At 44.3% G+C, this 22116-nt stretch overlaps 2 protein-coding genes across 16 annotated transcripts in view; one reads left to right on the top strand and one right to left on the bottom strand.

The window, feature by feature from the left end:
- The window catches only part of RNFT2 (ring finger protein, transmembrane 2), a gene marked incomplete at its 3' end in the record, with an annotated part of 59243 nt that extends 53233 nt beyond the window's left edge, over positions 1–6010 (bottom strand). Inside the window, exons 1-3 of the mRNA XM_082667504.1 lie at positions 5921–6010; positions 4108–4278; positions 3536–3594 (exon numbers count right to left, since the gene is read on the bottom strand). Of these exons, the coding sequence (XP_082523630.1) occupies positions 3536–3594; positions 4108–4242 (194 nt within the window). The 5' untranslated portion in view covers positions 4243–4278; positions 5921–6010. The remainder of the gene's footprint in view (positions 1–3535; positions 3595–4107; positions 4279–5920) is intronic.
- Positions 6011–6250: 240 nt separating this feature from the next.
- SPRING1 (SREBF pathway regulator in golgi 1) overlaps positions 6251–22116 on the top strand; it is a 258918-nt gene continuing 243052 nt past the window's right edge. For 14 of the 15 annotated variants that reach the window (XR_014297569.1, XR_014297570.1, XM_082668352.1 and 11 more), the window contains exons 1-4: positions 6251–6476; positions 15685–15841; positions 19763–19914; positions 20307–20420. Coding sequence is in view for 13 of the 15 variants with exons in the window: in XM_082668352.1 (XP_082524478.1) it covers positions 6366–6476; positions 15685–15841; positions 19763–19914; positions 20307–20420 (534 nt within the window). In the remaining 2 variants the exon portion in view is untranslated. The remainder of the gene's footprint in view (positions 6477–15684; positions 15842–19762; positions 19915–20306; positions 20421–22116) is intronic. The other variant, XM_082668353.1, reaches the window with a different exon arrangement.

Below are 22116 nucleotides of genomic sequence, written 5' to 3' on the forward strand. Positions count from 1 at the left end.
CCGCCTGCCAATGCAGGGGACACGGGTTTGAGCCCTGGTCCGGGAAGATCCCACATGCCGCAGAGCAACTAAGCCCACGTGCCACAACTACTGAGCCTGCGCTCTAGAGCCCGCGAGCCACAACTACTGAAGCCTGCGTGCCACAACTACTGAAGCCTGTGCGCCTAGAGCCCGTGCTCCGCAACAAGAGAAGCCACCGCAATGGGAAGCCCGCACACCACAACAAAGAGTAGCCCCCGCACCGCAACGAACGGTAGCCCCTGCTCTCCACACCTAAGAAAACCCTGCACGCAGCAACGAAGACGCAACGAAGATGCAACCCAGCCATAAATAAATAAATTAATAATAATAATAATAAAAAAAGTATGCTAGTTACCATCCAGGCACAAAATGGCCCCAGAGGGAGGCTGCAGGGGAGGTTTTACACTGCTTTCACACTTGATCTTACGTAATCTATTCTCCACTCAGACAAGGGTGCATTAAAAAAAAAACCAAAAAAAACATGTATTTGATTATTTCACTAACCCACTAAAAGGGCTTCCCATTCTAAACTCCTTCCTGCAGTCTCAGATAAACCCTAAAGATAGGGACTAATATCATTTCCATTTTACAGATAAAGAAACTGAGGCTTAGAGAGATGAACTTGCCAGATATCTTGGATTATCTTGCCCTGAACTCCAATCTCACCATGTGCCCTTTTCTTACTGCCCAAGGGCTTCCAGGGCCCTTGCCCAGGCCATCCCCTTCATGGGCTGTCCCCCTGCCCCACCCTGTCCCACCTAGGTAACTTACGCTCATCCCTCAGATTCTGGCTAAAAATCTCTCTTGCTTGGTGGAGCCTTCCCTACCTCCTGGACAACGACAGGCTCCTTGCTCTTTGTCCTCACTGCACTCTACCCTCCCCTGCACAGGACTGATCATATTTATTGTTTTACTCCTTACCTGTGACTCTCAACCCTGGGTGTACATTATAATAACTCGAGGGAGCTTTTGAAAAATACAGGTGCCCTGGACCCAATGTTGACCAACTGAATCAAAATCTTTGGGGTTGGGCCTCAGCACCGCTATTTCTTCAGAGCCTTCCGGGTGATTCTAACATGCAGTCAGCACTGAGAATGGCACTTGAGACTGGGCCCTGCTCTGTAAGGTCAAAGACCATGACTGTTTGCTCCCCACTGGATTACCACTACCCAGAACAATGTACCTCGTGCATAGAACATGCTCAATATTATTTGAAAGAGTGAATGAATAAGCATACTAAAGGCTCTGAGAAGGCCTGCAACTGAAAAAATTAACTTTGTTAAACCTAGTGTTTCCCAAACTTATGTGACCATGGAATTATTTTCTTCCATGGAAAACCTATTCAATCTTGTAGAATACCTGTGAAACCCAGCAGGGGAGATGCCGGTCTGGAGAAATCTTGGGGTTGGCTTCGCTGGCCTTACAAACTTGAGGTGGGGGTAAGTTATCATAAACCACCAGGTTTACACCCCAGCAAGGGAGGGAACTTGAAGATGGTTACCCACCCCCCTACCTCCCATGGCCCATCCCTCCTGGCTCCAAAAGCCCAGGAAATGAGTGGTCCTATTCTCTTGGGTTTGGGATAATAACAAAAATAGTATTAATAATGACAACAACAACTAACACCATGGCTATGATCGTCAAGGGGACTTGAGCTTTTTCTGCACTTCAAGAAGCTGAGCTCAGAAAGCAGGAGTCCTGGCAGGTGCCCACAGTGGCCGCCCTCTCTCCCCCACCGTCCCACAGGGACCTGGAAAGCCTCCTGTCTGCCTTGAGCTTGCCAGCACTCTGAGTCCACTGGGCTCAGGGGGCCTCCAGTACAACAACCAGGGAAGACTCAACCCACCAAAGACCTTTATATAGCTGGGCTCCCTTCTCTAGGCCTAAACGGGAAAGAATATTCCCTGAGGGGCAGAGGCTGAGCTTCCAACTTAACCACTTAAAGGCTAGAACGTGAGGTAGCCCGGGAGAAGAGTGAATCCACCCAGATAGGAGGCAGATGAAATGTGGTATCTCAAAGCACAGACTTTGCAGGGGTCAAATGGACCAGGGCCTGAATCTCAGTCCTGCCACTTCCTGGCTTTGTGACTTCAGGTAACTTACCCTCTCTGAGCCCCAGTTTCCTCATCGATAAAATGGTGATAAAAACAGTCCTCACTTCCACAGGCTTATGTGAGGGTGACACAAATAAGCACACAATACACAGTGGCCATTATTTCTCCAGCATGGTCTCTGTCCTCAAAGCCCTCGCCGTTCATTTGAGAGCAAAGAGTAATTCTGTCTTCAGAGGCTGGAAAAGCTCCAACAGCCATGCTTATTAAAAGCTGGGTTCCGTGTTTGTGTATCTTCACTCATTCATAAGCAAACCTGAGTTTTGCTATCTGCCATTTATAGATGGGGAAACTGAGGCCTAGAGGTGAAGGTGCTTGCCAAAGGCAGCAAAGGGGGAAGTGGCTGAGCTGGGATTTTGGCCAAGGGTTGTCTCACTTAAGGCCAGTGCCCTTCCCTGCAGAACAGGCAGGCTTGATGGAAAACTCAATACTGGACTGGTGGGTACTTTGTGATAGTGTGGCCAATCTCAAGAATTGCAGGGGACTTGAAATGGGCTGCAAGGGAGGAAAAGCTTGGCTGCCTGTTCCTTGGATGTACGGTCCAGCATGGTGAGGGGGTTGTGGCTGGGAGACTGTCACAACCTGAGAACAGGTCCCCATGGTCTGTACCCTCTTTGGCTTAAGTAGATGGAAGTTCTAGCTTATTAGTGTTTTAACTGCATTTTCTTAGATTCTGTACTTGTCTATTTGGCATCTGCACATTACAGGGTCAAACTAATGGCCAAAGTTGTTTACAACTCCCCTGTAAACTCACATCCCTAACCACCTCCAGAGCTCACATCCCTAACCACCTCCTTTATCTAATTCCCATTCTCAGCCAATATTTCCTCTGCCCCAAATCACTCAGGGCCAGGTACAGACAACTAGAGACCACTCCTACAGCCTAGAGTCCACCAACATTATTCAAACTAGTCAATCCTAAGTTGTTTCCCCTCCCCTGCCTTACTCTGTGTGGAAAACACAATAAAAGCTGTGACCTATGCTTTCCCTTGCTCCTTTCTGCCTCCTGGCTGACCCCGGTGCTTCCCCATGTGGCCCTGCGTAGGGTGACATGCCCCCTTATCTTGGAAACTGCAAGTAATAAAAATCTTCTTTCAATGTCATCCGCCTCTCCATGTTGCAACTCAGACACCTCTATAAATTAAAATCCCCTGGGTACAATCATTGATACAATGAGTCAAGTGGATCACTGTTTGCACAGGCTTTGAGAATTACCATAAGAGCAACAGCAAGCTGTCACGTGTTGAGGATATGAGGCCATTGCCATGCAAAGCAGTGTCCAATCAGATCTCCTCTGCTCTTCTAACGAGTAGCCCTGAGGGGCAGGTATTACTCCATCCAGTTTTGGGTTGCCCTTGACCACCTGAAGCTCAGAGCCTCAGATGGAATGAGGGGATGCCTACCTTTCAGGTGGAACGTTATCCGTGTTGCTGCTGTGGCGTCTCTGCATTTTCCTTAAGACCTAAAAGTCAACACATGCATGAGCCAGAGTCTCCCAATATTCTCAGTGCCTGTCAGATCACCATGGTAACCATAAACAAGTACTACTTGTATCTTACTTCCCTAGAGCTCTCTGACATTTTGCAAACTGTGTTTCAGTCTGTTATGCCATTCAACCCTCAAATCAACACCCTGTCCCATGAAGAGAGTGTCATCAGCCCATTTCATGGATGAGAAGGATGAGACCGGAGGTGGAGGAAGTTCTCATGTCAGAGGAGAAAGAAGTGAACTGTAAAGCAAAGAGGTGCTGGAGGAGGTCAAGTGAGCAGCAGACAGTTAGGAAACATGGATCCTGGACTGATGCCACCCCTAATTTGCTGTGTGACCCTGGACAAATTGGTAACCTCTCTGTGGCCTCAGACTCCCCATAGGTTAAATGGGAGAGGGGTGAAGTGTCCGAACCCAAAGCTTCCTTCCAGCCCTCACATTTAATACAGTGGTAATGAAGATCTGAATTCTCATGGAGACACGTCACCTGGTTCACTGTGAGGAACCACAGGGACTTCAGAACTCCATGTTGACGACACCTGAGGTGGGCATTCAGGTGGGGATGTGACCACTGGATTCCAGAGAAAGCAGGCCTCTCCCTCTTCTTCCTCTCCAAAGGCATGCACGGGTCACAGGAGCTTATCAGAGGCTCCAAACCCTGGATGGAATAGAACACTTAAGTGAATAGTCCATGGGATGCCTTGAACCTGAGAATAAGTCTTGGGGCTTCATGGGTAGTTATAAGCAGATGGTTCTGTTGCCTCCTTGTCCCTTGTTAGCCTTCCATTGATAACTTCTTGGGACTCCTGAGGACCGTTATGATCTGAATGTATTAATATCTTGTCCTATTGTCAAACTCTGAGTCGTGATTGGGGAATACAGAAAATATGTTTAAGGCCCTCCGCAGGCTACCCACTGCAATCAGAATAAAATTCAAGCTCTGTTCCTGGCCTGCAGGCCTCACCTGTTCCCAACCTCATTTGCCTCCACTCTCCTCCAACCACACTGGCCTTTTTGTTTTTCAAACGTGCCAGCTTGTCCCTGCCTCCGGGCCTTTATACTTGCTGTTCCCTCTCCCTAGAATGCTTTTCCTTCTGGCTAGCTCCCTCAGGACAAATGTCACCTCCTTCCAGAGGCCTTCTCCTCTCACCCTCGTGACCCAACATACATTTCCCCGTTTTACCTTCTTCATAGCATTTATCATTTATTTACATGTTTGCATATTCATTTATGGCCTGTCCTCCATTAGAATACGAATGCCACAAAAGACACGATCGGCCTGCCTGGTTTGCCCTTCTGCTTCCACATCTAGAACACTGCCTGGAAGAGAGTAGCACTCAACAAGTATTTACTCAATGAGGAAAACATCAATGGGTCTCTCACTTACCTTTTTCTACGTCCCTTGTTCCCTCCCTGACCTCTCACTCTAGAGAAGAAATAAAGGCCAGAGACTTTTCATGAGTTGGTTTAGCTTCCTTGAATATTTGTTTTTGTACCAGGACCAAAGATGGCGCTCTTAGTTCAGGGTGCCATACGAGTTGTTGAGTGACTTCCTGATCCTGACCAGCCTTCTTCAGGGGACAGCACTGGTGTTACCAGGGCCACTGATTAGCGAGACAACCCCCCAGCTAAGCCTCCTTTCTCATTTGGAAAATCAGCCAAAAGATGGGTCAGTAGCACCATCTTCATATATGAAGGAAAGCTCATCCCCTAAATCTGTTTCAAGAACCTGCAATCTCGCCTTAATGCCCCCTCTCCCCGCAATGATTCCTCATCGCCTGCAAATCCTCGGGGAAAATAAAATACAGAATCTCAAGTTTCCATCCATAAATTTGACACAGCCCCCTAAATAAAATACCCAAGATTTCACTTTCAGATGCTTGCTTTCGAAGGGGCTTCAGGTCCTGTGTTGGCAGTAGGCCGTACATAATTATTCCAATATCGAATTCTGTAATAAAACGTTTGCACGTGGGATGCATCTGAATGACTGAATGAAATGCCTTTTTACCCTCTGCTCCATACATCGCTCTCCATCCCTAAGGAGGATTTCACCAGAGTTTTCAATGTATGAGAGGTTTTAAGTTGCACCCCCGAGCTGTTATATGACTGCACCGAAATGCACGCAAGAGAGCATCTCCTGCATCACTTGCACTGGAAGCAGGCAGGTGCGCTCCGTATACAATGCTGCAAGCGTTTTTCATTCCTGCAACCAAAGTTTACCGCGAAACGCCCCAGGACTGAAAGGGCAGGAGATTACGCTGACCATACCGGGGGGAAAAAAAATAACGTTATCTTTTTACCTGCCCAGACGATTCGGCAATCTCAGCGGCATCATTCTCGTGCTTCCAAGCCAATCACTCGCTCGGCCCGGTTAGCACCTGACTTCCGAGTGCTTCCGGCCTCTCCCCAGGTTCTTTCTCAGGTCGCGGCGCCCAGCGCTGAGACCCGGGCAACAACTCCACTGGCCGCACGCACACGATTGCCCGCCCCCTTCCCGGAATTCAGCCAATAGGAAGCCGCCGCTATGCAGGGACCAATGAGGAGGAGGCCGAGCGAGGCCGGCGGGTGACGCGCGAGGTGTGCAGGCGGTGTGTGGGGCGAGGTCACGTGAGGAGGCGCGGGGTGGCTGACGGGAGCTGGCTGGGCTGAGGGCCGCGGGGCCGGCGCCCGCCGAGAGCTATGGGGCTGCCGGCCGCGTAGGGGCCATGCCGCCCGGGCCCCGGGCCTGTCCCGCTCCGCGCCGGGATGGTGAACCTGGCGGCCATGGTGTGGCGGCGGCTCCTGCGGAAGAGGTGGGTGCTCGCCCTGGTCTTCGGGCTCTCGCTCGTCTACTTCCTTACCAGCACCTTCAAGCAGGTCAGTGGCCGCCCTCCCTCCCCGGGTGAGGGAAGCTGCCTCTGCAGCCGCGCTGCCCGAGTGTCCGGTGCGCCGGGCCGCCTCCGGAGAGGTGGGCGTTCGTGTCCCGGGGCTGAGGACGGGCGAAGGGGCCCGCCCATTTCGTTGGTAGGCCAGGGGCAGAGCTGGGACTCGAACCCGGTGCGCCGGGCCCTTACGCTGTGCTTGTTATCACCCTGAGGGCCGTCTCCTTGCCTCCTACCTGCCAGGCCGAGTGCTGAGCGGGGGCGAGCATTTCTCCCTTCTCCTCACGGCCGTTCTGGGGGGCGGTGTCCCCGGGTTCCAGCAGGTAACTCGAGACTGGAAAAGGTGGAGATGCCTGGGCCAGTAAGATGCCCAGCTGAGCTACGAAGCCAGCGCTGGTGTGCCTGGTTTTCATTTAATTTAGGGGCTCGGTTGTCCGGCAGGGAGACGCCTCAGGACCCACGAGGTGCTCTTTCTGTGCATAACTTGGTTGGGTGGAATTTTCCTTTCACCTCCCCATCCGCTTAGTTTTTCTTCTCTGTGCGAATTTGTGGGAGAAAAGGCAGGATGCTTTGGTGGGAAATGTTACCCAGAGTATTGTCCCTTCGTTTAGAAGTCCAGTTCAGACGTTTAGGTTTTTAGAAAGGGTGAGCATATGCCAGGGTGTACCCGGGACAACCCTGGTTTATGCTCTTGCGCTGATGCAGTTAGAAAAGCTCCCCTTTTCATTCTCAAGGGTCATATTCGTATAAAATTTGTCAATGAATAGAAAAGAAATACTAACTGATATGGTCACCTTAGTTTTAGGAGATTGTAAAACGGAAAGTTAGGGGACCGTAGCCCACCTCTCACCTCAGGCTAACAGAGAGGCTGAGTGTTGTAAGCCTCTTCTGGTGACTGGGATGCGTCGGTGACATTCATGCAGACTAAGTGCTTGCACTTGTGTTTTCACAACTTCGCAGACACCTGCTCATGGCCACGTGTTGTTCCTTCCCTGTCAGGTGGGTGCTGTAGTGACCCCGGACTCAGCCCTCTACCTTCCTCCCAGCTGACCCAGCTCATCTCTAGCACCATTGGTTTAAATACCAGCTGTATGCTGTTGCTGTTTCTAACTCCAGCCTTGACCTATCCAGAAACCCCAAGGTTCATATCCCATTGCTTGCTTGACGTCCCTTTTTGCGTGCGTTGTCGACTCCTCATACTTGGCCAAAACAGAACTCCTGATTCTCCACCACCACTTCCTCTCCAGTCTTCCCAGCCTCACTGAGTGGCACTACCATTCCCCAGCCACAGATACCTTCTGCTTTTCCCTGTCTGGACTGCTGTAGTAGCCCACCAACAGGTCTCTGCTTCCTTGCTTTTTTTTTTTCGGTACGCGGGCCTCTCCCCGTTGTGGCCTCTCCCGCTGCGGAGCACAGGCTCCGGACGTGCAGGCTCAGCGGCCATGGCTCACGGGCCCAGCCGCTCCGCGGCATGTGGGATCTTCCCGGACCGGGGCATGAACCCGCGTCCCCTGCATCGTCAGGCGGACTCTCAACCACTGCGCCACCAGGGAAGCCCTGCTTCCTTTCTTATTCTGCAGTCTATTCTCTAACCAGCAGGAGGAGTGATAATCTGAAAAGAAAAAAAAAAAAATCCCAGCACTCCCTTGTGTATAGTTCTTCTTTGGGTTCCTGTTGCACTCAGCTAAAACTCCAGACGCCCGTTCCAGGATCTCTGCATTGTGAGTGTTTTTTTTTTTTTTTGTCAGTTCAGGTGAGGCTAACTATTACTGCTCCAGGTCACAGCAGGTGACACAATCTCAGTGATTTCAGTTCCTTGCCCATAGTCCTGCTTTATTTTCTCTGCGGTAAGCATCACTTACTGAGCATTTCTAGATCATTTACTTGTTTATCTGTCTCCCCTCACTCTCCCTTCTAGAACGTAATTTTTTGGAGACCAGGGACCTTGTCTGTGTTGTTCGTAGAATCTCAGTCCCTAGAATACTGCCAGGCACTTCATGGGTATTCAAATATTGGTTGAACAAACAATCACATCTTTTTAATTGGGGTGACTTTTCCTTTCTTCCCAGCTTGGCACAGTCCTACTAATTTTTCCTGCCTGACTCAGATGCTGTCTACACTGTGACTTTCCCTACAACAACTTTTTTTTTTTGGCTGCACCGCGGGGCTTGTGGGGTCTTAGTTCCCTGACCAGGGATTGAACCCGGACCCTCAGCAGTGAAAGTGCAGAGTCCTAACCACTGGACCACCAGGGAATTCCTCCTACAAATGCCTTTTAAGTACTCTGGTGTACCTTGTTCTTATTTTATTTTTCCCTGTGTGTCTTTTTTTTTTTTTAAACTTGTGATCTGTGACTACAGTCCTAGGGGTGTGTGTATGTGTGTGTGTGGGGGGTGATCGTGAATCCCCTGAAACTTTCAGCAACAGTTTTGTTTTGCAGATTTTTCTGGATCTGATTCCCCCACTGCCTAAGAAACGCGTTAGCTATAACCTCTCTATCCCTGCCCATCAAGCCCCTGGCAACCACTAGTCAACTTTCTGTCTCCATGGATTTACGTATTCTGGACATTTCATATAAATGGAAACATACACTATGTGGTCTTCTTTGTCTGTCTTTTTTCAGTTAAAAGCCAGTCTTCAAGTCTCATCCATGTTGTAGCATGTATTAGTACTTCATTTTTATGTCTGAGTAACGTGCCGTTGTAGGCATCTAACACATTTTGTTTAGCCATCATCATTTGATGGAGACTTGGCTTGTATCTGCCTTTTGGCTATTATGACTAGGGCTGCCATGGACATTGGTGTACAAGGTTTTGTTTGGAAATATGTTTTCAGTTCTCTTGAGTATGGTCCTAGGAGTGGAATTGATGGGTCACTTGGTAACTGTGTTTAACTTTTTGAAGAACTGCCAGGTTGTTTTCCAAAGTGGCTGCACCATTTGCAGTGAACTTTTAAGAAACTATACTTGTCAAGTTTTGAAGTAGTATCAAAGAAGATTATCCATAATTATCTGGAAGAGCCACGAAAATACTCCTATTTCCAACTGCACATTTGTGTGAGGTAGATTTTCTTCATAAGCTTCAACCTGAACAATGTATTGCAATAAATTGGATTTAGAGGCAGTTGTGAGAATCCAGCTGTTTTCCGTCAAGCCAGACATTAAAAACATTTGCAGAAATGTAAAGATATTTTCTCATCTCACCAAGTATATTTTTTTGTTTTGAAAAACATTTTTCCCCCCACACACATGAAAAACTGTTGACATGTAATGGGCTCATTATTGTTATTTATTATTATTATTTTTTGCGGTATGCGGGCCTCTCACTGTTGTGGCCTCTCCCGTTGCGGAGCACAGGCTCTGGACGCGCAGGCTCAGCGGCCATGGCTCACGGGCCCAGCCGCTCTGCGGCATGTGGGATCTTCCCGGGCCGGGGCAGGAACCCGTGTCCCCTTCATCGGCAGGCGGACTCTCAACCACTGGGCCACCAGGGAGACCTCATTATTGTTATTTTTAAACGAATAAATAACTTATTTAAATGTTTTAAGAATTGGTTTTAATTTCCAGTATGATAAATATCATTAGCCATAACCCTCATTAACTCACATACTGAAGTCCTCAATAATTTTTAAAACTGGAAAGGATCCTTGGAGCCTATTCTGACTGATGCCCCTCCTGCGTGCCTGTGAGTTTGCTGCAACTCTGCTCTATTCTCTGCTGCAGTTGCGGTCTTCCAGCACTCCTGAGCTGTGGCTTGAGGGAGTCTGCTCCATTTTGCCTAGCCTCAGGCTCCATCTGTAAGGAGCTGTGCTGTAGCACAGCTGTCTGTCTATTGGACGGGAAGACGGGGTGGGTGTGGTTAGAATTAATTGAGAAGAGGCTGTGAAAAACTCGAAAGCTTTGGAGTTTTTCATATGATCCTTAGCTCTGCTTCAGTGAGACTGTGAACTCATGGAGCAGATGTGGCCACTTTTTGCCTAGAGAATAGTTGATTATTCTCTACAGCTTTGAATTCCTGTTTTGATTTTCACGTTAATTAATGCTTTGGGGGATAGCTTAAATTGTAGGGATGGGAGCACAGGAGAAATTAGTGACCTTGGTGGGGATGCCATTGGGGGTGAGACTGGGTGCTAGGTGACTTGGGCACATTGATTTAACAAATGTTTAGGGAACACCAGCTGCACCAGGCACTGTCTGCTAGATGATGGAGATACAGTGGGAGGCAAAGCAGATACAGTCTTACTCTCCCAGAGCCTATATTCTGTAGGGGGTGAGGGGTAGAAATGGCAAATGAGCAGAATTATTTCAGATAATAATTTGTGATACAAAGAATACAAAACAAGGTACTGTGATAGAGCGGCAAGGTGGGCCTAACTCTGTGGGGCATTTGAGCTAAGAATAGAGAAATCCGTCTTGGAGTCAGAAGGGTCCTTAGAGGTCCTCTCATGTAAATAACTGTTCTCATAGTTGTTCAAGTGGTGCAGTTCCAGGAAGTGTCAGGGCTATTTGCATAACTCCTTGAAAATATATAAACATCTTTAGCTTTAACGTAATTAAGTATGTAAATTGGTTTCAAGTTAGACACTATATAAAGTATAATAAATCATAAGAGAGAGTTGCTAATCTGTTTTTCTGCTCTGTTTTTCACCGTATCAACAAGGTACATATACCTTTCAGAGTCTGTAAAGTGCTGCACAGGGTAGAGGAGGAAAGCAATTATCTTTAATCTCACCAAACAGAGAGATTTACTGATGATATTTGGGCATATTTTCTTTCTTCATATTTTAAAAATATAATTAGGGCCTACTGTTTCTTCACTTAACATATATGCATTTTCCCCATCTTTAAAAGCTCTTTCGAGGTGTAAGTTTTTATAACTAAAAATTTCCATGATCAGGCTATATTTATTAGCTATTCCCCAAATATTAGACATTGGGATTCCCTCTGGCCTTTATCCCCTTTTTTCTTTTACTTTTGAGAATCATAAGCGATTCTTTTAATGACAGTGCCTTATGTTTAAGTGCTTTACTACTTACATGGGACACATCTCATTTGACCCTAATGATAACCCCCGAAAAAGAGACAGGACAGTTATTAAAATACCCCTTTTTAAATCAGAGGTTAAGTAATATACATTAGTAATAAAAACATTTCTCTAGCGCCTTGTAGTTTATGAAGAAAATTCTGGAGGCTCCTTTTTTTTAAAAAAAATAAATTTATTTATTTATTTATGGCTGCATTGGATCTTAGTTGCTGCGTGTGGGCTTCCTCTAGTTGCCGTGAGTGGGGGCTACTCTTTGTTGTGGTGCGCCGGCTTCTCAGTGTGGTGACTTCTTTTGCTGCAGAGCACGGGCTCTAGGCGCATGGACTTCAGTAGTTGTGGCATGCAGGCTTAGTAGTTGTGGCTTGCGGACTCTAGAGTGCAGGCTCAGTAGTTGTGGCACATGGGCTTAGTTGCTCCACTAGCATGTGGGATCTTCCCGGACCAGGGCTCGAACCTGTGTCTCCTGCATTGGCAGGTGGATTCTTAACCACTGCACCACCAGGGAAGGCCCTGGAGGCTCTTTGAGAATAGAGAACCTGCCTATCTTTGTCTCTGTATCTTTAACACATTGTAAGAACTTGATACCTTTGAATGAATCTTGAATTAAAAAATACACACACACACACACACACACACACACACACACACACACATACACACATACACACGGGGGGGTGGTGCTCAAAATTGAGACAGCCTAGTAGGGTAGTTTCAGAAAGGTTTAAAGCCACCTGTTCAATGAAGGAATTCCCTCGGTGCCCCTTCACCACACCCTTGCAAGACTGGACCTTCAGGAAAGCGACCATGTGCTAATTCATTACATTTGCCATTATGTCTTACACAATCTCTTGTACGGTCTTTTCTGGTTGTACAACTCTTACCAGTTCTTTTGGAAAGGTCTTAAATATTCATGTTTGAAAACAAGTACAAGTGCTGGGAGAATTGCCATCCTATTTACCAGGAACACAGTAATGTGAAAGAGGTCCTTCTGGGATGCCCTTGTCCGTGAACTCTTCATTTTCTTTCAGAAGGAATAACAGGAAAGTTTGAGAGTGATGTCAAGAGCACTTTCAACCTTGTTGTGAGATCCAGTTTACTGTACTTTGACCAGCTTCTTAAGTCTTTATGGCTGTTAATTTATCTAGGGTAGCATTTCAAGTGCACTTTAGTTTGCACATAGCTTGATTATGCCGTTAATTGACACGGCCCCAGCAGAACTCATGAATTTACAGGTGGTTAAGCATTGTGCACCTAAGTGATTTTTCCCATATTCTCAAGACTTATGCATTTAAGTCCTTTTCTTGCCCCAACCAAGGAATACCGATGTTGTTTTTGTATTGATATAACCCATCCTGTTCCTGCTAGTGCCAGTTCTTTCCTATAAAAGAAACAAAAGAGAGGGGGCGGAATAGAAATGAAAGCCACCTTGAAGGACTGTTTTACCTTTAGTAAATTAAGGAACAAAATTCAATAGTGGAGTGGCACACTGTTATTTAAATTCTGGTAATGTTACAAATGGCATATATAGCTTTTGGGAAATTATCAATATTTGGCACTATTTAGCATTGACTCTACTAATAATAATTCCTACCACAAATTACTCAAGAGAATAAGCAAAAGGTCTACATTTTTATTGCAGTGCTATTTATGATAACAGACACCTGGGGTGGGCTTAAACGTTGATCTGTAGAGGATGTTTTTACTAAATTACAGCACATCAAGGTGATGGATTATTATATAGCCTTGAAAATGTGATTATCAAGATAATGTAGGTACTTGAACCGTTTACCATCCAATTAGTGTCAAGAGGAGCTGAATGTGAAGCATACTAATTTGTAGTATAAATGCTGGGGTCAAAGGCTAGAAGTTAATATGCAGAAATAGATACAGCTTTATTCAAGTGATGGGATTGTGGGCAATTTATGTCTTTTATGTTGGCAGTCATTTTTTTTTAAATAAACTTTTAATTTTGGGGTAATTATGGATTTACAGAAAAGTTTCAAGGATAGTACAGAGTTCCTGTAGATTCCTCATTTAGTGTCTCCTGTTGTTAATGATCATCATGTTTTTAATAATTTTTTATCATTTTATTTTAAATTAAAAATGAAACTATTCCAACGATGATGAAAAATGTTAATAATCACCTATGTCCTTTCCATGTTAATGGTTTGTAGTATCTTTGCATGCATTTATCTCAGCTCTTATAAACCCATATGTATGTATTAATACAGTTATCATAATACAATGTGTGATAATATGCACATTATTTTGTAACTTGTTTTTTTCCTTAATATACTATGGACATCCACCAGGGATCTGCAGCCCTCTGTAATAAAATTATCCGAGTGCTTTAAAAATATTGATTCCCAGGTCCCATCCACAGAGCTTTTTACTCAGTCTGGAGTTGGGCTCAGGAATCAGAATTTGAAGTCCTTAATAATCTGATGTGCAAGTCAGGTTTAAGGACTCCTGCTCTAGATAAATACACATAAGTCATACGTAATTTTTAGGTAATAGCTATGGCTATCCAGTGTTTATTCACTCATTTCTCTGTGGTTGGGGTTCCAGGTTTTTTCCACCACATAAACGGTGCTGTAGTAGACATCCTAGTGCACCCTTACACGTCTGTACTTTCCAGAGGCTAGGCCTCAAACGTGTTTGCTGTGCCAAAGTAGATGTGGATTTGCATGTCTTAAATATTAATAGCTCTTCCCACATAGCTTTCCTAGAGATATCTTAGTAAGTGTATAGCTCTTTCCCATTGTCTTAAAGTATAACCTTTGCTATCAACTTTCAAGGTTAGTCCCTTTTTCTCAAACAGTGACACATGACAGATCATTCTTAATGGCAAAAGCCACAGAACTCTATTAAAATGGTAGAATGGTTAAACTATTGTGTATAAAAATCCTCTTGGAGGGAGTCTTATCATTGTTTTGTTTTCCAGTGATAGATAGGTTGAAGAATCCTCTGAGAAGATGGCTCTTTCTTGCATGGCTTGTTTTTTTGGCACTCAGGCACCTTACTTAGTTTCTTTAAGAGTATAACAAAGGCAATTTGGAAAGCCTACTGTGCCTTGGGGGCTAGGAGAAAAGATCTAAACTCTTGCCTCTAGAGCAACTCCTCACTTTGCATGTCTCGGTAAAGGGCTGGCTGGCATGGGTGTCTTTTATAAAGAAAGGTATGTTCTAAGGGTCACATACTTAGTATTTTTTCATAGAAGAAATTTGACAGTTGACATGCTTCTTCTTCCCCTGAAATCAACCTCCCAATTCAGCGTTCCCCTTAGTTTACCACTAAACTCCTTACTGCAAATGAAAGTAACCTTGTGCCCAGACCTGTCCAGGTATTGTCTGAAATGACAGTTGGAAAGTTTCTTTGAAGTTTCCTCTTCTATTTTAAAAGTGTATTCAGATTTTACATTCTATTCCACAATGTATTTGTTTTAATATAAAAAATATTTTAAATGATTTGCCATCAGAAAAATTTCAAAACTTTTTCCCTCCAAATTTTTTTGACAAAATTAATGCTTTTGTACACATTCATAACATGCACGTAGTCCAAGGGCATTTATGTAAGTCTGCCAGTTTTGAAGCATAGCCCTAATTTATTACTTCTTCCTGCAGGTTTATTTTGCATTTTTTAAAAGAAATAACATTTATTTATTCTTGGCTGCATTGGGTCTTCATTGCTGCGCACAGTCTTTCTCTAGTTGCGGTGAGTGGGGGCTACCCTTCCTTGCGGTGCGCGGGCTTCTCATTGCAGTGGCTTCTCTTGTTGCTGAGCACGGGCTCTAGGCGCACGGGCTTCAGTAGTTGTGGCACGCAGGCTCAGTAGTTGTGGCTCACAGGCTCTAGAGTGCAGGCTCAGTAGTTGTGGCACATGGGCTTAGTTCCTCCGCAGCATATGGGATCTTCCCGGACCAGGGCTCGAACTCATGTCCCCTGCATTGGCAGGCAGATTCTCAACCACTGTGCCACCAGGGAAGCACTGCATTTTTTTTCATGACTTTGGCTCAGACTTTACTCATACCAGGGGAGTGCAGATTCCTGTTGTGCAAGCTGTTTTATATTGTTTCTTTCCTATTACTGTAGTTTCTATGAAAAAATTGGTGAAAATGCAAGAAGTGATACTTTAACCTTGTCATTTATGGTGTCTTTGTAGGAGGAGAGGGCAGTGAGAGATCGGAATCTCCTCCAGGTTCACGACCACGATCAGCCCATCCCATGGAAAGTGCAGTTTAACTTGGGCAACAGCAGTCGGCCCAGCAACCAGTGCCGGAACTCCATTCAAGGGAAGCACCTCATCACGGATGAACTTGGTTAGTCTGGCTCCCTTCCTCTCCTGCAGTCCCTGGGCCATTCGTAGGTTTTTAAATAGGGATTTTATATGCTGTCTTTCCCCCTCTTGCCCATTTCAACACTTCTCACGTCTTTGTCTTTTATATCTGACTCATCATTCAAGGTTCCCCTCAACGTCAGAGAAGCTTGGTTTGATAAGAGACACTCTCCAGAGTTAGAATTACGGTTTTAGCATTTTATCATGCGTCAGCCCCTTGACTACTTCCTGCCAGTCTCTTCCCAGCCCCAGTACTTTCAGATCTTAACAGTCTTTTTTTTCTCATTTTGATGGTGAACTCTACAAGATAAAGTTTTCCTTCTTGCTGACGTGAATCGTATCCACATAGTGTTGGCATTTAGGAAGAGAATGAATGCCCTTGTTGACTGCATAATCTCAAATGAATTATAAACACTTTCAAAATGTTTTACTGTTACTATTAAAACATCAGTCTGTTTCTTTTTTGTTATATTCACTAGTTTTATTTTTAGGTTCCACGTATAAGTGATATCATACAACATCAAAGTATTTGTCTTCCTCTGTCTGACTTACTGCACTAAGTGTAATACCCTCCAAATCCATCCACGTTGTTGCGAATGGCAAAATTTCATTCTTTTTACAGTGGCAAGATAGGGCTGGGGATTAAGAGGTACAAACTACTGTGTATAAAATATAAGCTACCGAGGTATATCAAACAGCACAGGGAATATAGCCAATATTTTATAATAACTATAAATGGAGTATAACTCTTAAAAATTATGAATCACTAAGTTGTCACCTGAAACTTACGTAATATTGTAAATCAATGATACCTCAATTAAAAAAAACAATCTGTCTGTTTTGGTGCCTTCTCCCAGAGTTTTAGTGTATAAGAAAGGCGATTCCTGTGCTGGCGAGGCGTTTGGATTAGACAGCCGCTAGAGCTCTAACCACTCTTAAGACTGGCCCAGTCCCCCAAGGAGAGACTCCTGGTAATGCTCTGCCTGCATTAATTTAGCCCTTACTACATGCTGGGCACTGGGCTAAAAGCTCTCCTTGAATAACATCTCACTTGATTGTTGTAGCAGTCCTGTGAGGTGTAGGTGTTTCTGTCTTCACTTTGTAGTTGAAGATACAGACACGAAGCGGTTCAGGAACCTGCCCAAGGTGGCAGGGGCTCTTTTACAAACCATAAACGGGATACCATTATCACGCCAAGAGAGTACCACTTTTCCTTAATGTCAGCTATCCAAACAGTGGTCAGAATTCCCCGACTGGTTTACAGATTGTTTATTCCCTTTTCACCTGGTGGTTTACAATAATCTGGTTAGTTTGCAAGAGTAAAATTGGCTCTCTCTTAGAGAGTCTCAGAACAAATGGGTTATGAATGTCACAATACTGAAATTGATACAGGTAACCTTGAATCGATACCTGATGAAGCCTAACAAAATGAAGACACGTGCTATCTTCAAAATGGAACTATAGTGCTTTTTATATATCTATATTTAAAGTTTGCAACCCCAGCAAAATAATTAAAAAAAAAAAACTTTTCCAAAAAGATCTCAAAGGAATCAGAGCAGATGAGATTATTTGGGATTGAAGGAAGGAATCAGGAAAACCTCCCACCTAGATTAGAAGAGCTGGAAAATTTTGCACAAAAATGCACTGCTGACTCAACAGTGCCCAGCTCTGTTTTTAAGATCACATTGAAAAAGCAGATTAAATTGCAAGTAACATTTGTTTTGCTTTGTTTTTTTTTTTGTTTTTTTTTTTTTGCTTTGTTTTAACAGTAAAGTTTAGCGAAGGAAAGTTACTTCCATAAGATGACCCAGCTAGTCAGTCAGGGGCAGACCTAGGACTAAGACCAGGACTGAACTTGGAGTTCAGTGCTTTTTTCTTATAGGCTTTTGTTTGTATGGTACTCAGTGAGAAAGTGTGAAATCTTATGACTTGACTTTAATATTTAATATTAGTTATGAATGACAGTTTGTCCTTTTCTTTTGTCATAGCTAGCAAAAGAATGATTTCCCTCTGCTTAATTCAAGTGAGACAAAGACTCTCAGATTTCTTAAGTTCCAAGAACCAATCAAAAAAAATCCAAGAACCATAGGTTTTATTTTACGTCCATGAATGCAGGAGAGGAGATAAGCAGTGTAATAAAGAAAACTTGCAGGAATTTTTGCCTTTTAGCAAGCAGATGCCACCCCCACGAGTGTTGTCAGGGTGACACCTTATTCAGTAAGACAACCAGCAGAGTTACAAACTTTTCAAAGGTTAGAAGTTGGTTTCCCAGTCAGTAGCAGCACACTCTGAGGTTGTGATCTCACAGGACTCCTCATTGGAAATAATGTTTGCAGGAGTACATTTCTGATGCAAAAGGAAAAATCTTGATGGACTTTCACCAGGAGTTAGAAAGACCCGCCTGGTTTCAAAGCTAAATACTTGCAGTTTGTACTGGGGAAAAACAGAAGGCCTGAGATGCTAACACTTATAACATGGAAAAGAGAAAAGGGCAGAAAGATCATTTCAACAAGTGTAATGTTTTACATCTTTCTGACACAGATCATGTGATAAGATGCTCTGTATCATTTGGGGTAGAATTTCGAGGAATATGCTGGCTTATTCAGATTTTTAATTTATAACCCTTCTGAAGGAAGTGAGTAAGAATAGTTAGGAAGAATCCCAGAAACATTTAATGTGGCATTAGAATCATCCTGTCTTAATTTAGAAGACAGAAGCCATAGTTAAAACCACAACAGCAGCGATCTGGTTCTCAGTTTTCCCCGTGTGACGTGAGGGCCCTTCTGGTCCCTTCCACTCTTATTTTAATGGTGCCTCCTGCTTTTGCACAGACTTCGTTTTCCAGTGTAATTTCTGAAAACAACCTCATGCTTTGTTTTTCCAGAGTAGTTTCTGAAAACAACCTCATGCTTCACGATGTCTCATTCTCTGAGGATTAAGAAGCTGGGGCATTTAGAATGGAATGATGTGAGGAACAGCTGCTCTGCACCTGTGTGCACCCGTGGGCCCGTGTGTGTACCTGTGGGCCTGGGCCTGCACCTGGGAGTTTCCCATGGGCCACGTGGTGTCCCTAATGGACTTGTTCTTACATTTTTCTGTCCCACTCCCAGAAGGATATAGAGAAATGTGTATTTAGCAGCTATGAACAATAAACTAGCTTTTGTGAGGAGATTCTTAAAGTTGAGTATGAATGAATGAACTAGGTTGGAGGGAGTGTGTTTAGATGATGAATGGAGGGAATTGGGAGGATTTTTCTTCCTTGGGTATTAGAGTACTCTCATTCCCTAATTCTGAGGGGTAGTTGAAACCCTGCAATGTATACTTAAAAGGAGCCTAAATCAGTTTATAAAGGTTAGGTGTGACTACTATTTTTAAAAATCCTTCAAACTACTAAATACATGGTAAGTATTTAAAAGGTATTTAAATGTAAAAAGTATATGTGGAGGTTTTTTGTTTGTTTTAAATCTAGAAGGATCTCACTTTCAGGAGTGAAAACCTTGGTTTTTTCCTCTTTTCAGATTTTTCTTTGAAAAATAATGACATTTTTTCCCAGGCATAGATGAATAATTGGCTTGCATAGGTTAGCACAGGAAAACATAGGCGATGTGTTGATTGCATCAAATATGTGACAGCAGACTAAAACGTAATTTTAGGCAGATTAGGATATATATAGCCTACTTACAAGATGGGAGTCCATGTTTCCTGTAAACTGCTGCATGCAGGAAGCAAGCTCTGATTAGACACTCTCTGATTCCAGGTTCTGTGGTCCTTAGGATGCCCCTGACTCCAGACTCTATCTTTATGTTCTTTGCATGCAGGACTTTCATTGCTGCCTCATGATCGCCCCTGGTGGGCAGGTGGGGGGACTGCTGGGTTTATACTCAGGTTAGTCTCTGACTTTCAGGTTACGTTTGTGAGAGGAAAGATTTGCTGGTAAATGGCTGCTGTAACGTCAACGTCCCTGGCACAAAGCAGTACTGCTGTGATGGCTGCTTGTCCAATGGCTGCTGCAGCGCCTATGAGTACTGTGTCTCCTGCTGCCTGCAGCCCAACAAGGTATGGAGAGTTGCTCCTTGTGCTGCATCTCCTTTATTCTTTCTGCCTGCATTTCACGAGGAGCATTAGAATCTTCTTGTGAGATTCTTCTGGAAATAGAAGGGAACCTTGTCGGTGTCAGAAATGGCTGCTGTGAGGTAGCCTTTGTCTGCAAGGAAAGGAGGTGGTTCCCAGTTCCTCCAGTGGTTCTTTGGCAGAATGGGCCATTGTATTCCTAATCAGATATCTAAAGAATAAAACATCAGCCCTCCTGCTCACTTGAGCTCCCCTCTCTCTCTCCTTCCCCTCTTCTTCCCCGTATCAGCAGTCTGTTAGTTTAGGAGAAATTTCCAAGGTTACCTTGTGCTTCTGAGTTTGGAATTTATTACAGGTACTGACTTTTGTTTCCATAGCAACTTCTCCTGGAGCGCTTCCTCAACCGGGCAGCTGTGGCATTCCAGAACCTCTTCATGGCAGTCGAAGATCACTTTGAATTGTGTTTGGCTAAATGCAGGACCTCGTCCCAGGTCAGAAGCTGTGATGCCTGTAGCTGGGGTATTTGCTGGTGGGAGTCAGGGTCTGCAGGAAAACTCGAAAATATGCACTGGGGGCATTTGGTGGGGTGATAATGGAGAAGAGATTTAAACGACGTTGTGTGGCGCTTTGGTGGATTCATAGTACATCATCCCTTGGTATCCGAGGGTGATTGGTTCCAGGCCCCCAAATCCCTAAATGTTCATATAAAATGGCATAATATTTGCCTCTTACCTACTTAAATCCTCCCGTATGCTTTAAATCATCTCTAGATTACTTACAATAACTAATACAGTGTAAATACCATGTTTTGCTTTTTGGAATTTCTTGGAGTCTTTTCAAATACTTTTGACCCGTGGTTGGTTGAATCCACGGATGCGGAACCCGTGGTATGGAGGGCTGACTGTATTTAGAATGTGAACATGAGATTTATACAAGTTAGGGATGTAAAATATTTATATCAAATCAAGGTCTGACTAACTTGCATCTTCCCTATCTGATTAGCTTGTCTGTATTTTAACTGGAAGCTTAAAATTATTTTAAAGTCTGGGTGGAGTCCTGATAGTCCAATTCCTGAGAGAAGTTCTCTCCTCCGTCTTTGAAATTTAAGGCTTTCCAGCAACCACTCATTTAGAGTGGGTACTCATTTATTCGGGGAAAAAGTTGTGGTTTATTTTAGGATTCAAGGGGATGGGGCAGGTGGGTGTTGAAAAATACACAGGTAAATCTGTAGGTTGCCAAGCTCTCAGTACTTTTCAGCACGTTGTCATTAAATGCTTTGCTCTTGGGCACTAAACACGGCACCAGCTGCTGAAAGCGTCTGAACGTCTTTGCCTTTCCATCATTCCGCATCCTCTGCTCTCAGCCTTTGTGATCTGGCGGTTGTTGGAGCTCTCTTTGTAAAATCACCAGACGTGTTTGTCATACGGGTGCTCTTCCTCTGGCTTCCATTCATGGTGTCTGCAAGACTGTCCTGGCTCCGTCTGAGATGAATGACTCATTTGTCATTCTCTGGAGCTCTTGTACCCTTTGCCAGATTTCTGTAGTCTGCCTTTGGGTTTTACGCCACTCTTTATGTCTCTGGTCTGCTCTTAGAGCATTCAGCATCACTGGGTAAATGTTTCAGGGATTATAATGAGCATTTGAAACATGAGGAAATTCCTGATGTCCTTGTTTTGCTGGAAGAGCTTTCCATTTGAATGGGCTTTAAAGGAAATGTGGAGGATGGCTGAACCCATGACTTACTTTGATTCATGCTGTCATTCTGAGAAATGTTAGAAAAGGCCAAGTATTTTCTTTCTTTAACTGATAAAACCCAGGAGTTATTTCCAAACTTGAGTGAAGATGCTAAAATTTCAGACTTTGCATTTTCATTGTAAAGAGAAATTTACCAGTTGGCAATTTGCCTTTATAAGTGTCCCAAGAAAGAGAAGATTTGGCTGCATGTCTGTAAATTGGATTAATACGTACAATTTAGATGTTTAGCCTTGGTTTTAGGCTAATTAATGAATTCTAGACTAGCCAAAAACTCAAGTTGCTTGTATGAAAACAAATTGCTGAAAAATTAGCCACCACGGATGATTGTCTGTGTTAAATCACACTTTGCTTGGCCAGATGAAGCTTGTGTGGTACTGTGGGATTCGGCTTGTGTACCAGCCCTTAGGTACATAAAACTTGACGAAAGCAATT

The sequence above is a fragment of the Grampus griseus genome (assembly GCF_964374135.1).
Source record: "Grampus griseus genome assembly, chromosome: 12".
Lineage (NCBI taxonomy): Eukaryota > Metazoa > Chordata > Mammalia > Artiodactyla > Delphinidae > Grampus > Grampus griseus.